This window comes from Canis lupus, chromosome 16, assembly GCF_048164855.1.
Source record: "Canis lupus baileyi chromosome 16, mCanLup2.hap1, whole genome shotgun sequence".
Classification (NCBI taxonomy): domain Eukaryota; kingdom Metazoa; phylum Chordata; class Mammalia; order Carnivora; family Canidae; genus Canis; species Canis lupus.
Window position 1 is genome coordinate 43,128,089 of NC_132853.1, and position 18,154 is coordinate 43,146,242.

At 37.0% G+C, this 18,154-nt stretch overlaps 1 protein-coding gene and 1 long non-coding RNA gene across 11 annotated transcripts in view; one reads left to right on the forward strand and one right to left on the reverse strand.

The window, feature by feature from the left end:
* The window catches only part of LOC140606898 (uncharacterized), a 31,481-nt gene extending 21,109 nt beyond the window's left edge, over positions 1-10,372 (forward strand). For both annotated transcript variants that reach the window (XR_012009100.1, XR_012009101.1), the window contains one exon: positions 8,260-10,372. This is a non-coding gene — a long non-coding RNA (uncharacterized lncRNA). The remainder of the gene's footprint in view (positions 1-8,259) is intronic.
* Positions 1-17,754, reverse strand: part of LOC140606894 (leucine-rich repeat-containing protein 37A3-like) — a 29,988-nt gene extending 12,234 nt beyond the window's left edge. For 4 of the 9 annotated variants that reach the window (XM_072780974.1, XM_072780972.1, XM_072780968.1 and 1 more), the window contains exons 1-4: positions 17,624-17,754; positions 16,846-16,926; positions 7,829-7,900; positions 7,167-7,241 (exon numbers count right to left, since the gene is read on the reverse strand). In XM_072780974.1, coding sequence (XP_072637075.1) covers positions 7,167-7,241; positions 7,829-7,900; positions 16,846-16,865 — 167 coding nt within the window. In that variant the 5' untranslated portion in view covers positions 16,866-16,926; positions 17,624-17,754. Of the gene's footprint in view, positions 1-7,166; positions 7,242-7,828; positions 7,901-14,302; positions 14,322-16,845; positions 16,941-17,623 lie in introns of those variants that run through there. The other 5 variants (XM_072780976.1, XM_072780977.1, XM_072780969.1 and 2 more) reach the window with 5 other exon arrangements.
* Between the last annotated feature and the right edge of the window lie 400 nt (positions 17,755-18,154).

Genomic DNA, 18,154 nt, shown 5'->3' on the forward strand with positions numbered 1-18,154 from the left:
GGTTAAGCATCTGACTTTTGGTTTCAACTCAGGTCATGATCTCAGGCTCATAAGATCAAGCCCCTCACTGGGCTCCTAGATCACTGTAAGTCTGCTTGAGATTCCTCTGCCCCACCCACGTGTGCTCTCTTCTTTCTCTTAAATAAATTATAAAATCTTTATAAAAAAAGTTATAACAATATTTCTTATGTTAAAGAAAACCAGACTGATGAGGCACCAGGGTGGCTCAATCAGTTAAATGTCTGCCTTCGGCTCAGGTCATGATCCCCGGGTCCCAAGATCGAGCTCCACATCAGTTTTGCTCCTCAGCAGAGAGCCTACTTCTCCCTCTCCTCTGCTCCCCCTGCTTGTGCTCTCACTCTCTGTCAAATAAATAAAATCTTAAAAAAAAAAAAATCCCAGACTAAGAAACCCATGTCTCTACTTAGTGAGTTATACAACAACTTCAAGTGGCCTAATATATGCATACATAGAGTCTACAAGGGAGAAGAAATATAATTTGAAAAATAATAGCCCCCAAATTGTCCAAACAGGTAACCCTAATAAACCCACAAATCCAAGAAGGTCAATGAACTCTAAACACAAGAAATATGGACAAAACTATGCCAAAGCACATCATAATCAAACTTCTCAAGCCATCAATAAAGAGAAAATGTTAAAAATAAGCCAAAGGAAAAACCTCCACACAACATATAGGGAAATAGAGATAACAATGGTAACATATTTCTTGTTGGAATTAATGGAACTCAGTAGAGCAACATCTTTAAAGCAGTGAAGCGGAGAGGGGACCAACAACTATCAAACTAGAATTCTATATCCAGATCTTTCAAAAATAAAAGCAAAACAAAAGACTGAGACATACAAAAGCTGAAAGAAGTCATCATTAGTAGATTTACACTGTAGAAAAGCTAAAGAAAGTATTTTCAAGCAGAAGGAAAATGATTGCGATAGAAATGTGGATCCACACAAAAGGAAGAAGAACATTAGAACTGGTAACTCCAAAGGTAAATACATAAGGTTTTTCTTACTATTTAAATATCTGAATACAATATGATTTCACTTATATGTAGAATCTTAAACAAATGAAAACTGACAACAAAAAGAAGAGAGAAACAGATTCATGAATACAGAGAACAAACTGGTGGTTATTAAAGTAGAGGGCGGGGATATGGTCAAAATGAGTGAAAAGACGTAAGAAGTACAAACTTCTAGTTATAAAGTAAGTCTCCAGATGAAAAGTACAATGTAGGGAATATAGTTAATAATACCGTAATACACTTATTGTGGTATTAATTCTTCAATCACTATGTTGTACATCTGAAACTAATTTAATATACATCAACTATACTTCCTAAAGGAGTTAACTTATTGTTTAAACAAAAAAATAATATAGTGTGCTGTTTAGAAGTAAAGCAAAATGTATGAAGACATTAGCACAAAGGCCAGTAAGGGAGAAATGAAGTACACTATATATTGTAAGGTTCTTATGCCAATCATGAAATCATATATTATTTGAAGATAGACTGTGAAAAGTTAAAGATGAACACTACAAGCCATTAAACTACTGCTAAACTAACAAAACCTGAGTTGTAATTAACTAGCCAACAAATAAAATTTAATTTAATTTAATTTAATTTAATTTAATTTAATTTAATTTAAAAGTGTACTCAGTCATCCAAAAGTAGGAAGAAAAAGAAAAAAAATAGCAAAACAAAGAACAGATGGGACACATAGAGAGTTTAGTAGCTTTAAATGTAGTCATGTTAATAATTACATTAGGTGTAATGGTATAATCACCCTAATTAAAATATAAAAAAGCAAAAGCCAACTATATGCTGTCTATAAGAATCATCTGCAATAGAAATATACAAGTAGGTTAAAAGTATAGAAAAAATTGTGCTATGCTAACAGTAATCAAAAGAAACCTTGGGTGGCTACATTACTGTAAGACAAAGTGCATTTCAAAGTAAAAAAATATTACCAAGGATAAAGGAGGTTATTCCATCATTATAGGAATATCAACTAATAAAAAAGACATAACCTAAAAATTTATGCATCTGATAACAGAACTTCAAAATATATGAAGGAGAATGGCAAAGAGAGACAAATAAATACACAATTATAGTTGGAAATTTCAATATTGCTTTCTAAATAATTGACAGAAAAATATATAGAAAATCAGTAAAGATATAGCAGACTTGAATAACACTATCTACATACTTGACCTAACTGACATTATAGAATGCTCCACCCAAAATCAGAGTACTCATTTTTTTCAAGTAGATACATAATAGTTACCAAAATAGATCATAGGCTCATCTAATACCAGAATTCATGGGTATAACACAAGCCTCAATAAGTTTAAAAGGATTTAAGTCATTCAACATATGTTCTGTGACTACAATGGAATTAAATTAGAAATGAACAGATTTGAAAAATCTCCAAATTATTTAGAAACTAAACAACATACTTCTAAGTAACCCTGCCAGTCAAAGAAATCAAAAGAGAAATTAAGAGCTATTTCGTACTAAAACTGAAACCATGTCAACATATGGGATGTTGCTAATGCGGTGTTCAGCTTCCCCAGTATCCACTTTTAAGAAATTAAAAAAAGAAAAGAAAATTAATCATTGAATAAGGAGAAGAAATAGCATAATAGAGATCAAGGCACAAATAAAGAAAACGGAAAACAAAAATAGAGAGGCCAGTGAAATGAAAAGACAGTTTTTATTTATTTATTTTTAAAAATTGTAATTATTTATTCATGAGAGATACAGAGAGAGGGGCAGAGACATAGGCAGAGGGAGAAGCAGGCTCCCTGTGGGGAGCTTGAAAAGGGACTCGATTCTAGGACTCCAGGATCACGACCTGAGCCAAAAACAGATGCTCAACCACTGAGCCACGCAGGTGCCCCAAAAGACAGTTTTTGGAGAAGATAAATAAAACTGATAAACCTCTAGGCAGACTGATTAAGACAAGACAAGAGAAGACATAAATTATCAGTATCAGAAATGAGAGGGGTCAGGGATCCCTGGGTGGCTCAGCAGTTTAGCGCCTGCCATCGGCCCAAAGCCTGATCCTGGAGTCCCGGGATCAAGTCCCACATCAGGCTCCCAGCATGGAGACTGCTTCTCCCTCTGCCTGTGTCTCTGCCTCTGTCTCCCCCCTCTCTCTCTCTGTGTCTCTCATGAATAAATAAAATCTTAAAAAAAAAAACAGGGGGTGACATGTCCCTTGTTTCTTTTCTTTTTTTTTTTTTTAAGATTTTATTTTTATTTATTCATGAGAGACACAGAGAGAGGCAGAGGCAGAGGCAGAGGGAGAAGCAGGCTCCCTGCAGGGAGCCTCATGTGGGATTCAATCCCAGAATCCCGAGGTCATGAGCTGAGCCAAAGGGAGATGCTCAACCACTGAGCCACCCAGGCATCCCTACAGATATTAAAAGGATAAGAAGGGAATATTATAAAATAATTTGTCAATCAATTCAAGGTGAAATGAACAGATCATAAAAGATGTAAACTACTCAAAAATAAATATGTAACTTAAATATCACTATTAAAGAAATAGAGTGTGTAATTTGCAACTTTCTCACAAAGAAAGCTTCAAATCCACAGGGCTTCATGAGTGATTCTACCAAACATTTAAGGAAGAAATAATGCCAATTCTACACAAACTCTACCAGAAAGTTGAAGAGAAAAGAATATTTCCCCACTCATTTTTAAGGCCAGCTTTTCCCTTATCATAAGTAGGCAAAGACAGTACAAGAAAAGAAAACAATAGACCGGGATCCCTGGGTGGCGCAGCGGTTTGGCGCCTGCCTTTAGCCCAAGGCCCGGTGCATGGAGCCTGCTTCTCCCTCTGCCTGTGTCTCTGCCTCTCTCTCTCTCTCTCTCTCTGGGTGACTATCATAAATAAATAAATAAATAAATAAATAAATAAATAAATAAATAAACAAACAATAGACCAATATCTCTCATGAACACAGATGCAAAATTCTAAACAATGTTTCACCATATCAAACAATATATGAAGTTTCTGTATAGTAAAGGAAACAACCAAAAAAAAAATAATAAAGACTACCTATCAAATAGGAGAAGATATTTGCAAGTGACATATTCAATATAGGTTTAGTATCCAAAATATATAAAGAATGTCTACAGATCAACACCAAAAACCCCCAAATAATCCACTTAAAAACTGGAAGACACAGACATTTCTCCAAAGAAGATGCACAGGGGTGCCTGGGTGGCTCAGTTGGTTAGATGTCTGCCTTCAGCTTAGGTCATGATCTCAGGGTCCTGGGATCGAGCCCTGAGTAAGGCTAGGTACTCAGAGGGGAATCTGCTTGGGATTCTCTCTCTCTCCCTCTTCCTCTGCCCCTCCTCCTGCTCATGTTCTTTCTCTCTCTCTCAAATAAATAAATAAAATCTTAAAAAAAAAGAAGACATGCATATGGCCAACAGACACATGAAAAAATGCTCAGTATCATCAGGGAAGTGCAAATAAAAACCACAATGAGATATCACTTCACACCTGTCAGAATGGCTAAAATAAAAAACACAAGAAACAACAAATTTTAGTGAGGATATGGAGACATAATAACTTATGCTCTGCTGGCGGGAATGCAAACTGGTACAGCCACTGAGGAAAATGGTATGGAGGCTCCTCAAAAAATTAAAAATAAAACTACCGTATGATCCAGTAATTGCACTTCTGGGTATTTAACCAAAAATTACAAAAACACTAATTCAAAGGGATACATGCACGTCTATGTAGCATTATTTACCATAGCCAAGTTATGGAAAGCAGCCTACCAGTCCATTGATAGGTGGATGGATAAAAAATAGGTGGTATATATAAACAATGGGATATTATTCAGCCATAAAAAAGAACGAAATCCTGCCACCTGCAACAACATTAGAGTACAATGCTAAGCAAAGTAAGTCAGTCAGTGAAAGACAAATACCAGGTGATTTCACTTATATGTGGAATTTAAGAAACAAACAAAAAAAATGAGCAAAGGGGAGAGAGAGAGTCAAGAAACAGACATTTATTATAGGGAACAAACTATAGTTGTCCCCAGAGGGGACAAGGGGTGGAATGATGGGTGAAATGGGTGAGTTCATCAAAATTTAAAAATTAAAAATTCTGGTCTTCAGAGATAGAACAGAATGAAGACAAGCCACAGCCTGGGAGAAATTTGCTAAACACCTGAGAGAAAAGACTTTTTCCAGAATATATAATATACTCTTAAAACTCAATAGTATGTATCCAGCTGAATGATGGATTTGGAGGCACCAGGGTGGCTCAGTTGGCTGCGTGTCTGACTCTTGATTTTGGCTCAGGTTATGGTCTCAGGGTTGTGGGATTGAGCCCCAAATCAGGCTCCAAGCTTGGTGAGGAATCTGAGATTCTCTCTCTCCCTCTCTGACTGCCTATACCCCCCACCCCCCACCACATTTGGTCTCTCTCTCTCTCTGTCTGAGATAAATAAATCTTTAAGAAAAAAATAAAAGGAAAAGAGATTTCAATAGACACATCATTTAAAAAGATATTGGTACATGAATAGACACTCAACATCATGAGCTATTAGAGAAATGCAAATTAAAGATACAAAGTCTAGGGATCCCTGGGTGGCGCAGCGGTTTAGCGCCTGCCTTTGGCCCAGGGCGCGATCCTGGAGACCCGGGATCGAATCCCACGTCGGGCTCCCGGTGCATGGAGCCTGCTTCTCCCTCTGCCTATGTCTCTGCCTCTCTCTCTCTCTCTCTCTCTCTCTCTCTGTGACTATCATAAATAAAATTAAAAAAAAAAAAGATACAAAGTTTGAAAAAATTTTTAAACTGAAATATAAAGATGTCATACACTACCGCTTGGAATGCAAAATGGTACATCCACTTTATTTTTTTTAAAGCTTTTATTCATTTATTATGAGAGACACAGGGAGGGAGAGAGAGGCAGAGAAACAGGTAGAGGGAGAAGCTGGCTCCATGCAGGGAACCCGACATGGGACTAGATCCTGGGTCTCCAGGATCACGCCCTGGTCGGAAGGTGGCGCTAAACTGCTGAGCCACGGGGGCTGCCCTACATTCACTTTAGAAAAGAGGTAAGCAGGTTTTTTGTTTTTGTTTTTGTTTTTTTTTGAGAGAGAGACAGCAAGCTCATGTGTATGAGTGGGGTGGGGAGGAGGGGCAGAGAGAAAGGGAGAGAAAGAATCTTAAGCATGCTCCACGTTCAGCATGGAGCCCCACTGGGGGCTTGATCTCACAACCCTGAGATTATGACCTAAGCCAAAATCAACAATCAACAGTTGGACACTTAACTGACTAACCCCCCAGGCACCCCTAGGAAGCATTTTCTTAAAAAGTTAAATATACACTTAGCACATGATGTAGTAATCCTACCATTAAGTATTTCACCTCCCCCAGAATGAAAGCATATGCTCACACAAAGGCCTGCACGTGACTGCTTTTAGCAGCTTTATTCATCATAGCCAAAAGGAAAATCAGAACTCAAATGTCCATTAAGTGATGAATGCATAAACAAACTGATATATCCACACAACTGTAACACTACTCAGTAATAAAAAGGAGTGAATTACGGGTTGATGCAATCACATGGATGAATCTCAAAAGGATTATGCTGAGTCAAAGGAGCCAATCACACAAGACTGCATACTGTATGATTTCATTCATAAGACACGGTAGAGGGGCGCCTGGGTGGCTCAGCAGTTGAGCGTCTGCCTTTGACTCAGGGAGTGATCCCGGAGTCCCGCGATCAAGTCCCAGCTCAGAATCCTTGTATGGAGCCTGTTTCTCCCTCTGACCTCTCACTCTCTCTCTCTTTGTCTCTCATGAATAAATAAATAAAATCTTAAAAAAAAAAAAAAAAGACATGGTGGAAAAAATACTATAGGGACAAAAATGAGGTTGATGGCTGTCAGGGGCTGATAGTGGCAACAGGGGATTAACTACAAACAGAAATGTTCTGTATCTCAAACGTGGTGGTGGTTACACAACTATATATTTACCAAAGCTCATTAAAAACTGCATACTTAAAAAGAGTACATATTAACTGAAAATTATGCCTCAATAAAGCTGACTTATAAATAAAACAAACCTAAATACACAACGAAGTGATAATAAACATAAGAAAAATCAACTTACAGTTTTTCCAATTCAAGGGTCATCATGAGAATGCTCTCAATTGTTGAAAGTGACACCTGTGTTGTTCCCATGTCTCTGAAAGAGAACGCCCAAACATGCATGATACCAAAGACTAAAATTTCACACCAAGTACAAAAAGGTACTTAATAGTATGTGATTATTTAAATTCTGGCTTCTCTGTCAAGCTAGCTCAAGAGTTTACTTGCTATGGAAGATAATTTCAGAGCATTCTTATTGAAGAAATTAAAATTTATGTGCATCACGAACATAATCACCTTGGTGCTAAACAGTACAATCTCCTTTTACCCTTTTTCTACTCATTCTCAGTTGCATCCACCTTTCTTGATTAGTCTTTTGTTTTAAATAAGGTATACCTTATTCCAGTTTGCTTTTTGAGATAAATGATATTTCTACATATGTGGTAAATATTTCGCTATACACCTGCATGTTCCATATCTCTATGTGTTCTTCAATACTGCTCTCTTCTACTACAGGCTGTCTTGTCCATATACATTCTTTCTTTGCCAATAATTCTTATTGCAATAACCCAGCTAAAATTTAAATTATGACTTTTTATTCAAAATGCAAAAGATTTAATCTTTGACAAAAGTAAAAAAGAGCAGAAATCATCTCATGAGCCATGAGATTGTTGTAATACTTACAAATATTTTAATGCTGGCAATTTAAAAAGATATGAATCTTCAACAGTTGTCAGAGGGTTATGACTGAGAATTCTGAAAAATGCAATGGAATTAAAGTTATCTGCATTTTAAGTAACTAGATGAAAATTTATGTTCTTTTTTTTGGTATGGAACTTGAAGTTTAAAAGCAATCATTTTCTGCCTTTGCCTATAAAATCACCCTTAGAATCTGTAAAACATTCTTCCTTTGGGCACTACCCAGGTCTCTGAATGATAAAGCAGGAAGAGAAAGAGAAAAAAAATTTTTTAAGTGGATGGCAAAGAAAAAATATGCCAAAGAACATTTCAGGTTGAAAACCTCAGAAGTGACTATACCAGTAGGAAGTAATTTCTGTAGGAAATACTATTTCTAGTGTCCTCCATAATTCAAAGTGCTTTTCTTTTATCTCTAGAAAGTTTAAAAATCCTACAGTTTAAACCACCCAGTTAAAGACAAAATGATAACCAATTCTTCAGTTTTGGAGCCAAACAAGAAGGGCTAAATCTATGAGCAGCCGGTGAAAGCTATATTCCCACCACATAGCCTGTGTGTATTCTTGCATTACAGCCTTTGTCATGGCATGTATCACCTGTTTCCTTATCAATCTCCTGGATTCTCGGCTCCTGGAGGGCAGGGACCATACTTTATTGTCATGTTGTCCCTGTGCCTGACATAGTATAGGGCTTGTTATTGACTATTTAATGTTTCTTGAATAAAGGACATCTTGTCATCTTTTTGACACAAGCTTTTATTCCAAAATGTTGAACAGACTTTCTTCCCAACTCTTTAAAATGAAAAAAGGTAAAAGAAATAGGAAGAAAAGAAAAGACAATCTGCCTTGAGGTTGACTCTACTCAAGAATCATTAACTATACTTTTACCAAGTATTAGATAGATAATCTTCATAACCAATACTATTATTGGGCTGTAAGGCATCTGTGATCAGCATTTCACATTTAATCCTTATAATAACCTTATGTGATAGATACTATCATCACCTCATTTTACAAATGAGGAAACTGAGGTACAGAGAGGTTACATAATTTGTCCGAGTTTGTCAAGCCAGTCAGAAGCAGAGCTGGAATTTGAACTGAGTTCTGACTCCAAAGCCTGTGTGTAACTCACATGAAGAAAAGGGGGTTTATAAAACAGCTGTTACCATAAACTTTGAGAGCGCTAAATATAGAAACTGTATTCATGTTGAACTTCATCTCTCCACCTGGGAGAGCTCCTCTGAGAATTACATTTTCTATTTTTATTCCTTTTCTCTAATCGACTCCCATGATGAAGTATTTAATTAGCTGATGGTCATTGAGACTTTAGGTATTTTAAACCATGTTATAGGCGAATCAGTGAAAACGGGAAAGTGAGGACATTTGAAACTTCATCCCTCCATAAAAGCAACGACAATGACAAACACTGGCAAACATAGAATCAATGTTTTAATCATTTTGGAAAATTTAACCAATGGGTCTACAGCAACCCAGAGAGCATTTATTAAGGGAAAATGTATTAATTTCTATAAGAACAGTGAGATCTGTTGTTTTAACTAGTTCTAGACCTCTGCTCTGTATCCTGATGGTAGCCTTGAAAAATAGCCCACATCCCAGGGGAGCAAAATGGAGCTGGAGTTCCTTAAAGCCTCCTTCCCAAAGAACTGTCATTGTTTTACCTGTCTAGTGAGTTTCCTGGAAGACCTCAATTGAGAACCTTGTCCTTGACCTCACTGAGAACTGCACAATGCTAGAAGCCTCTTCTTCTCAAGGGGCATTTTAAAAATATCATTATTTATTTATTTATTCATGAGAAAGACACACAGACAGAGAGAGAGAGGCAGAGACACAGGCAAAGGGAGACAGAGAGAGGCAGAGACATAGGCAGAGGGAGAAGTGGGCTCCCTATGGGGAGCTGGATGTGAGACTGGATCCCAGAACTCCAGGATCATGCCTAGAGAGGAAGGCAGACACCCAACCGCTTAGTCACCTAGATATCCCCAGGAGCATTTTTAAAAACACTTACAGGTAAATGTTTTAAACTGGCAGCTGTGTAAGGCAATGGATAACAGTTGGGACAAAAAAAAAAACAAAAAAACAAAAAACAACAACAACAACAACAAAAACCCTAATCTAAAAGTTTAAAAGAAAAAGCTGAGAAATGAGATATCCACAGAGAGTTTGAAATGCTCCAACATATTCCTGAGAAACTAGAAGACCACAAGACATATTCCTAGGAATGTAGAAAAAAACCTTAGCACTAACAAATGGGTTCAGCAAGGTTGCAGGAAACAAGATCAATATATAAAAGTTAGATGTATTTCTATGTATTAGCAATGAGTAATCCAAAATGATATTAAGAAAAAATTTCCATGTATAACAATATTAAAAAGAATAAAATACTTAGGAAAAAATGTAACCAAAAAGTATAAGATCCATACACTGAAAGCTACAAAACATTGTTGAAATTAAAGAAGATTGAAATAAATGGAAAAAATGCCATGGTCATGGACCAGAAGAAAATATTGTTAAAATGGCACTATGCCCCAAATTGAACTATGGCTTCAGCACAACCCTTATCAAGATCACAGCTGACTTGTTTCCAGGCTAATTCTAAAATTCTTATATCAATTCAAGGGACCCAGAATAGCCAAGAAAAATCTAGATAAAGAACAAAAAAGTGGGAAGATTCACATGCTCTGCTTTCAAAACCCAATTCAAAGCTACAGTAATCGTAGTGTGGCACTGGCATAAAGATAGACATATATAATCAGAGAAGGACAAACATTATATGGTGTCATTCATTTGGGGAATATAAATAATAGTGAAAGGGAATAGAAGGGAAGGGAGAAGAAATGGGTAGGAAATATCAGAAAGGGAGACAGAACATGAAGACTCCTAACTCTGGGAAACAAACTAGGGGTGGTGGAAGGGGAGGAGGGCGGGGGGTGGGGGTGAATGGGTGATGGGCACTGAGTGGAGCACTTGACGGGATGAGCACTGGGTGTTATTCTGTATGTTGGCAAATTGAACACCAATAAAAAGTAAATTTATTATTTAAAAAAATAAAAATAAAAATGCTAACACTGGAAAACAATGTAAATCTCTGATGTTCTGTAAATTAAAAGTGAATAAACTGAGGCTGAAGATTTTAAAAAAAAGGATAGACATATAAACCAATGGAACAGAACTGACAGTCCAGGAATAAATCCTCACATTTATAGTTGACTGATTTTCAACAAGAGTGCCAAAGAAATTCAAAGTGGGAAGACTAGTCTTTTCGAATGGAGCTGGGACAACTATATATTCATATACAAAATAAGGATTCCTACACTTCATTCTATATATAAAAATTAACTCAAAATGGATTAACCTAAATGGAAGTGCTCAAGCTATAAAAACTCTTAGAAATCTTTATGACCTTGGATTAGGCAAGAGTTTCTTAGACATGCCACCAAAAGCACAAATAATAAAAGGAAAAATAGACAAATTGGACTTTATAAAAAATTAAACAGATTTTTGTGCTTCAAAGGACATTATCAAGAAAGTAAAAGACCACTCACAGAATGGGAGAAAATATTTGCAAATCATATGTCTGATAAAAGTCTAGTATCCAGAATATCCAGAACACATAAAGAACTCTTACAACTCAATAAAAAGACTAATAATTGAACTTTTAAATGGGCAAAGGATTCAGAGAGACATTTCTCCAAAGAAAATACACAAATGGCCAATAAGCACATGAAAAGATGTTCAATGTCTTAAGTCATTAGGGAAATACAAATCAAAGCTATAATAAGATACTACTTTATACTCACTAAGATGGCTATAATCAGATGGAGAATGATAAGCGGTAGCAAGATTATGGGGAAAGTGGAATCTTCATACATTGGTGAGAACATAAAATGGCATAGTTACGTGTGGAACACAGTTTGGCAGTTCCTCAAAAGGGTTAGACATAGAGTTACTACGTGACTCAGCAATTCCACTCCTAGGTATGTACCCAAGAGAATTAAAAACATATGTCCACACAAAACCATGTATGTGAATACTCATAGCAGCATTATTAATAATAGTCAGAAGTGGAAACAACTGAAAAGTCCAATAACTGAGGAACAGATGAACAAAAGGTGATGTGTCTATGTAAGGGAATATTATACAGCCTTCAAAAAGAATGAAGTGCTGGTATATATGCTACAACATGGAAAAACTTTGAAGCTAACAGTTATGTGAAAGAAGCTAGACACTCATTTGTATGAAATGTCCAGAAGAGGCAAATCTAGGATACAGAAGGGGAATTAGTTGTTGCCTGGGAGGAGGGAAGAAGGGGGTGGTCACAGCTGATGGGTACGGTATTTATTTTGGAGGGTGATGAAACTGTCCTGGAATTAGGGTGGCTGTGGTCTATCGAAGTATACCACTGGACTGTATACTTTACAATGTTGCATAGTCTATTATGTGGATTATATCTCAATTAAAAATAAAGAACTGGGGATCCCTGGGTGGAGCAGCGGTTTAGTGCCTGCCTTTGGCCCAGGGCGTGATCATGGAGATCCGGGATCGAATCCCACATCGGGCTCCCGGTGCATGGAGCCTGCTTCTCCCTCTGCCTGTGTCTCTGCCTCTCTCTCTCTCTCTCTCTGTGACTATCATAAATAAATAAAAATTTAAGAAAAATTAAAAAAAAAATAGAGCACTGGGTGGTAGAACACCAAATATGTTGGTAGGTGGAGAAAAGAAAAGACTTGGACTCTTCTACAACTGAGGTCAGAGGGAGCCAGTGGTAGTGAGGTTGGGAGACAGACTTTTTGGTGGGGGGAGCCATACATTTTTGTTCTTGCCTTGGAAACTCCCCTATTCTTCCTATTCCCATTCTTCTAGATTTTTTTCAGTACCATTAATGTATTGGATTTGTAATGCTAGTTATTATTCAGCAAGATAATGAAGAGGAAGAATATGAGTGTCACATGTCTGGTTAAGCACAGTTCCTCTACTTTGAGACGTTGAATGTCCTTTGCTTTTATTTTTATTTTATTTTGAAAAATATTTTATTTATTTATTCATGAGAGACATATTTTATTTATTTATTCATAAGAGTCTTTTTAGTACCATTTACCTCATAAGGCGATTTGAGGATTAAATGAAAGACCATATGCAAAGCATCTTGCATAAGGCTGAGCATAGAGTAGGTGCCTAGTAGTAATGGTGTTACATTTGCCCTGGGGCAGTGAGCAGAAAGCCTGGGGATACCCATAGGTGGCATGGCCAGGAGCTCCAGAAGCATGGGATTGTCTTAGGGAAAAGGAGTTCTCTGCTCTAAAGCTCTTATTCCAGTTAGAAACCAACTCCAAGAGACAATGCACCAAAAGCCAAATAGTCATCATTTAGCTCCTAGTACAAGGGAAAGCGGAGCTGTATTACTTGCAAATCTTGTAAGTGGTTTTGCCACTTATCAACAATGTGAACCTAGGCAAGTTACCCAATGTCTCTGTGTTTCAATTTCCTTGTCCCCAAAGTGGGGATAACAATATCTACATCACAAGAGCTGTTGGAAAAACGAAAATGAGATACAGTGTGAGGGAGCATGTATTGAGTATTTTCCATGTGGCAGGCACTATCTAAGAGTTTTGGTCACACTATCTTGCTTGTACAATACATAAAAGTCCTTAGTATAGTGCCTGGAACACAGTAAGCACCTAATAGAGGTAGGTATTAAAGAAATATTATGGGGCAGAGGAGGAACTGCTATGGTTCCGAGAGAAAGAAGATACGTATCGTTAATAACATGCATGGGAAGAATAAGATGCAGTTGGGAGAAGGAAAGTATAGTGGTTGCTGGGTATGACTGTCTCAAACCTTTTGAACTATTACTAATAGAAAATAATAAAACAGCCACCCTGAGTCCTCCCAAAGGACAGACTGAGTTATTATTTTCACCCTTAATGTTTATGCCTTTCTGAATCTGAACAAGAAGCTGCCAGGATTTCCAGTACATACCAAAAAGTGATGACAATACCCTGAAGTGTATAAACTTGTGTGTGCACACGGCTATCTAAAGGAAACCAATGCTGGATGACTGGGGAAGCATTAGGGTGTCTCTGTGACTGCAGCTCAATTTGCCTTCATAGTATGGCCACACCTGCCTCATTGGTATTCTCAACAGTGAGGTAAATAATTCAATAGGGATAAGGCTTAGAATTTCCTTATTCTCTCTTAGTGCTTATGTTCTTAGCACAACACTGAGGTACCACAGACAAGCCAGCATGTCAATGTACTCTACTTGCATAAGATATAGCCCTTCTACATGGTAGAGTCTTTCAGTTTCTAAAATCATGGAGCTTGTATTGTTAGAACCAGTGAAGTGACTAAAAGAATTTTTAAAAACAATCCGTCAGTCTGGACCTGTGTAGGTGAATGAAGAAGAAGCACTTTAAAGTCAGAAAAGAAGAAAAGTATACTTAACATTTTGGATTATCAACCACTGCTGGTTTTCCATAATCTATTTCATTCCTGATTTTATCTGAAAGAGATATGATTATTACTACCATTCAAAAAGTGGTACCTTATTAAAGCCAAAGAAAACAAAAACCTCCAAAGGTGGTACCTCATTAATAAGCTCTTGGCATGTCTTTGAGGTGGATTTCAGATTCAAAATAGACTTTACCACACTGCTAACTTGTTCAGTCAGTATTTATCAATAACTTAGAGGCTTCATTCAAGAAGCTTACTGAGTTATAATTACCTGAAACCCAGGGTCAATCAAGGTCTTGTGGGGCCTGAACCTCATCTACTTTGGGAAATCCTGTCTAATAAAAACATGCAACATTATGAATATAAAAATTGCTAGGACTCCTCTCAAGACCTTTGAAGGGGCCTATGGAAGTGAGGAGCCCTGAGGTTAAAGCTTTGGTCAGTTCAAAATAAATCCACCTCAGCTAGGGCCTATACATTTTACAGACTTCTTTAATGCCAGAGAAAATATTGTTTCAACTTATAAACACCTTGGTAACATGTCACACAGGTAACATGACTAATTCAAAGGGTGGCATCTTCCCTTGGCAACTTGCCTTTGGAAAGAAATGCAATGAAGTTTATATTTCACTATGGCAGAGATTTCCTAAAGCAGACTAGCTTTGTCTATTAGAAAAATTTGACCTCAAACAAAAAAGGAGCCTAACCCCCAGTACACACTTACTGTATCGTGATAATCTTTCAGAAGGAACTGTGAATTAGTTTTCGAAGCTGTATTCAAGTCCCATGACATGAGTATTAATTTATTATCAATACTGGCTAGCTCTGGTTCTTTAATTACCTTTTTCTGTTATTTAAGATGCACACAGAAACTCAACACAAACAAGCTGTTGCTTCATCCATTAAGAGTCTTTTCTATCCCACAACCTGTTCCCTACTTTGTCAACCCCCTACCTTGTTACCCTGCTGCATGGATGCCCACACGGCTCCCGTGTGTTTTCCTGTCAACATCTTTCTCCTTCCAGTATGAAAGTTTCTTGGGGACAGTCCCTGTCTTATTCTTTGTACCCCCAGTACTTAGTACAGTGTTGACATGTATTGGACATGGCACTCAGTGAATGTTTTTCAATGAATTCATTGATTTTTATCAACTGATTCCCCCATATTCTTTCTTGTGTTGCCCATATAACTATAATGAAAGTCAGATTCTTTCCTTTCCTTTCTTTCTTTCTTTCTTTCTTTTCTTTCTTTTCTTTCTTTTCTTTCTTTCTTTCTTTCTTTCTTTCTTTCTTTCTTTCTTTCTTTCTTTCTTTCTTTCTTTCTTTCTTTTCTTTCTTTTTTGGAAATTCAGATTCTTCTAAGAGACTCTTGGTGTGATAACATGCTTAGAAATAAAGATGGTGAGTTTAAGACAGTATATTGATGCACCAAAACCTCCTGGTGCAGAAACCCAATGAGCCTTTTCTCCGGGGTGTTCGCAAGCAAAAAACTGACCCTCTGTAGTCTTTTTCCAAGTTAGGCATCAGCAAATTAATGGGAGGAGAGAGGAGCCTTCAACAGATAGGCATCTGCAGGAACTGTCCCTCTAGCTCCAGACACACCCTCAACACCTTCATCTATCCTAAAATAAACTGTGTGAAATAATATTTCTGAACTACAAGACAGGTAAGATAATCTTTTCCAAAGTCACGTTTAGAGGAAGATCTTCACCTTGAGTCTAAAATCCCCCTCAGGCCATTGAACATCCCCCACTATGATTTGTTTATATCACCAGGAAATCACAGAATTTTCCAGCCGAAAGGGAATAACACACTTCTTATTGAAGAAGAGTCAGGAAATAGCCACATGGAATTATGCTACAGCAATGTATTTCATGAACATTTTTCACACAACTTAACACAAACAATATCTTTTACCATACCTCAAAGGTTCTTATGGCCCCCAGATGATTTACTCAGAGGTATACATTTTTTGAAAAATAATGTTCTGGGTAACTGGTGAGAGAAGTGCCCTGTGGCAGGTTCTCAGCAGTTCTTTCTGCTTTACCATTTAAAAGAAGCTGATGGCTGAGGAAGCACCCACACTTTTGCTCCCTGGAGAATTCCCCTACACTTAGTTCTTTGAAGCTTTATTTTGCATGCATTGAAGCAGTTAGGAACTTTGCCCATTAGCAGGAATCAAAGTTAAATTCAGAGGTGGAATTTGAAGGACCATGCCCCTATTGGAGAAGCATCATTGTCATGGATTCCCAGGATAGTGTTGACTTGGGTGTTATTTGCTTGGGGCCTTTTATTGCCCATACCAAAGCTGAGTACAGGGAAAGCTGAGAGTGCCATTTATGAGATAGACAAGCCTCTTGGCCTCTTTGTACCTTAGTTTCCTCATTTGAAAAAAAAAAAAAAAGAATGGATTTTAAGACATACTTTTCAGAGTTCATACTGGGCTTAACATCCACTGAACCAATAAATGTATGATGTTTTTACATATTGTTTGTCTGTTTATTTTTTACATGTGTTTATTTTCTATTTCACTTACAGCTTATGTAAAAACTGCATTCCATGCCAGGCCTGAAATGTTCCAAAGCTCACTTCCGTCAATAAGTTGCAACTAACATTTCTACAAAAAAAGACACAAGCAAAAGAAGAAGGAAAAAAGGTATTCTTTCAGAACATTTATCCTTTGGCAGTGATTCCAATTTATATAGGATGAAACATAATCTCAATACCCTCTCCATATCCTGAAACTATCTCGCTATGGAAGATATGCCTTTTAAAATTTTTTTAGAAATTTAAATTTAAAAAATTTGCATGAAAGATTTATATTTTCATGTTTCTACATGTGTTGCATTAGATACAAATCTGTAAATGCTCAATAAATACTTGTGTTAGGTAATCTTTATTTCTCTAGAAAAATATTTCACATCAGCACTATTGACATTTATGGTTGGATCCTCTTTTTTAAGAGGGGCTGTCCTGTGCATTATAGGGTGTTTAGCGCCATCTCTGGCCTCTGCCCACTAGATGCCAGTAGCATATCTACAGTCTGACAACCAAAAATGTCTCCAGACACTTCAAATGTCACCTGGGTGCAAAATCACCCTAGTTGAGAACCACTTCTCTAGAATGATTCAGTCTGATCTGTATAATAATTCTTACACTAATCTTTGCTACAGACAAAAAAGATTCGCTACATAATTTTAGTAGCTTTCTACTAATAAAATTACAATCATATTTCAAAATGATTGTAGCAAAGAGGTTTACAATTAAGTTTAACAAAAATCCCAAATATAATGAAATTTATATTTGTAACTTACATAAACTTCAAAAAAGGTAGTGGTTCAAATGTCCGTCTTTCAATAGATTGTATCTTATTGCAGGATAAATCTCTAGGAAAAGTAAAAGGAAAATATTGCCTCAATTAGCTATTAGATACCTAACTGGTAGGCTGATAGTATTGAATAAGCAGCTTTTGCCTAAACTCTGAACTTAAGGACTTGTTATTTGAACCTTCCAGAGCCCCTAACTCTCCTCATCTCTCTTAAAAGAGTCTCACTTTCATAAATGAAAGAAGTAACTACAGCTCTTGATAGATTCTGGAAGTAATCTTTCCTGAGAGCAGAAGAATTAATTAGAGGACATTTGAGGCCTCATCAATTTCTAGATTATGAGCTCAAAGTTTTGACCTCCACATAGAATTTCTTTCTTTATTTTGTAAAAGATTTTATTTATTTATTCATATAGACACACAGAGAGAATGAAAGGCAGAGACACAGGCAGAGGGAGAAGCAGGCTCCATACAGGGAGCCTGACATGGGACTGGATCCAAGGTCTCCAGGATCACACCC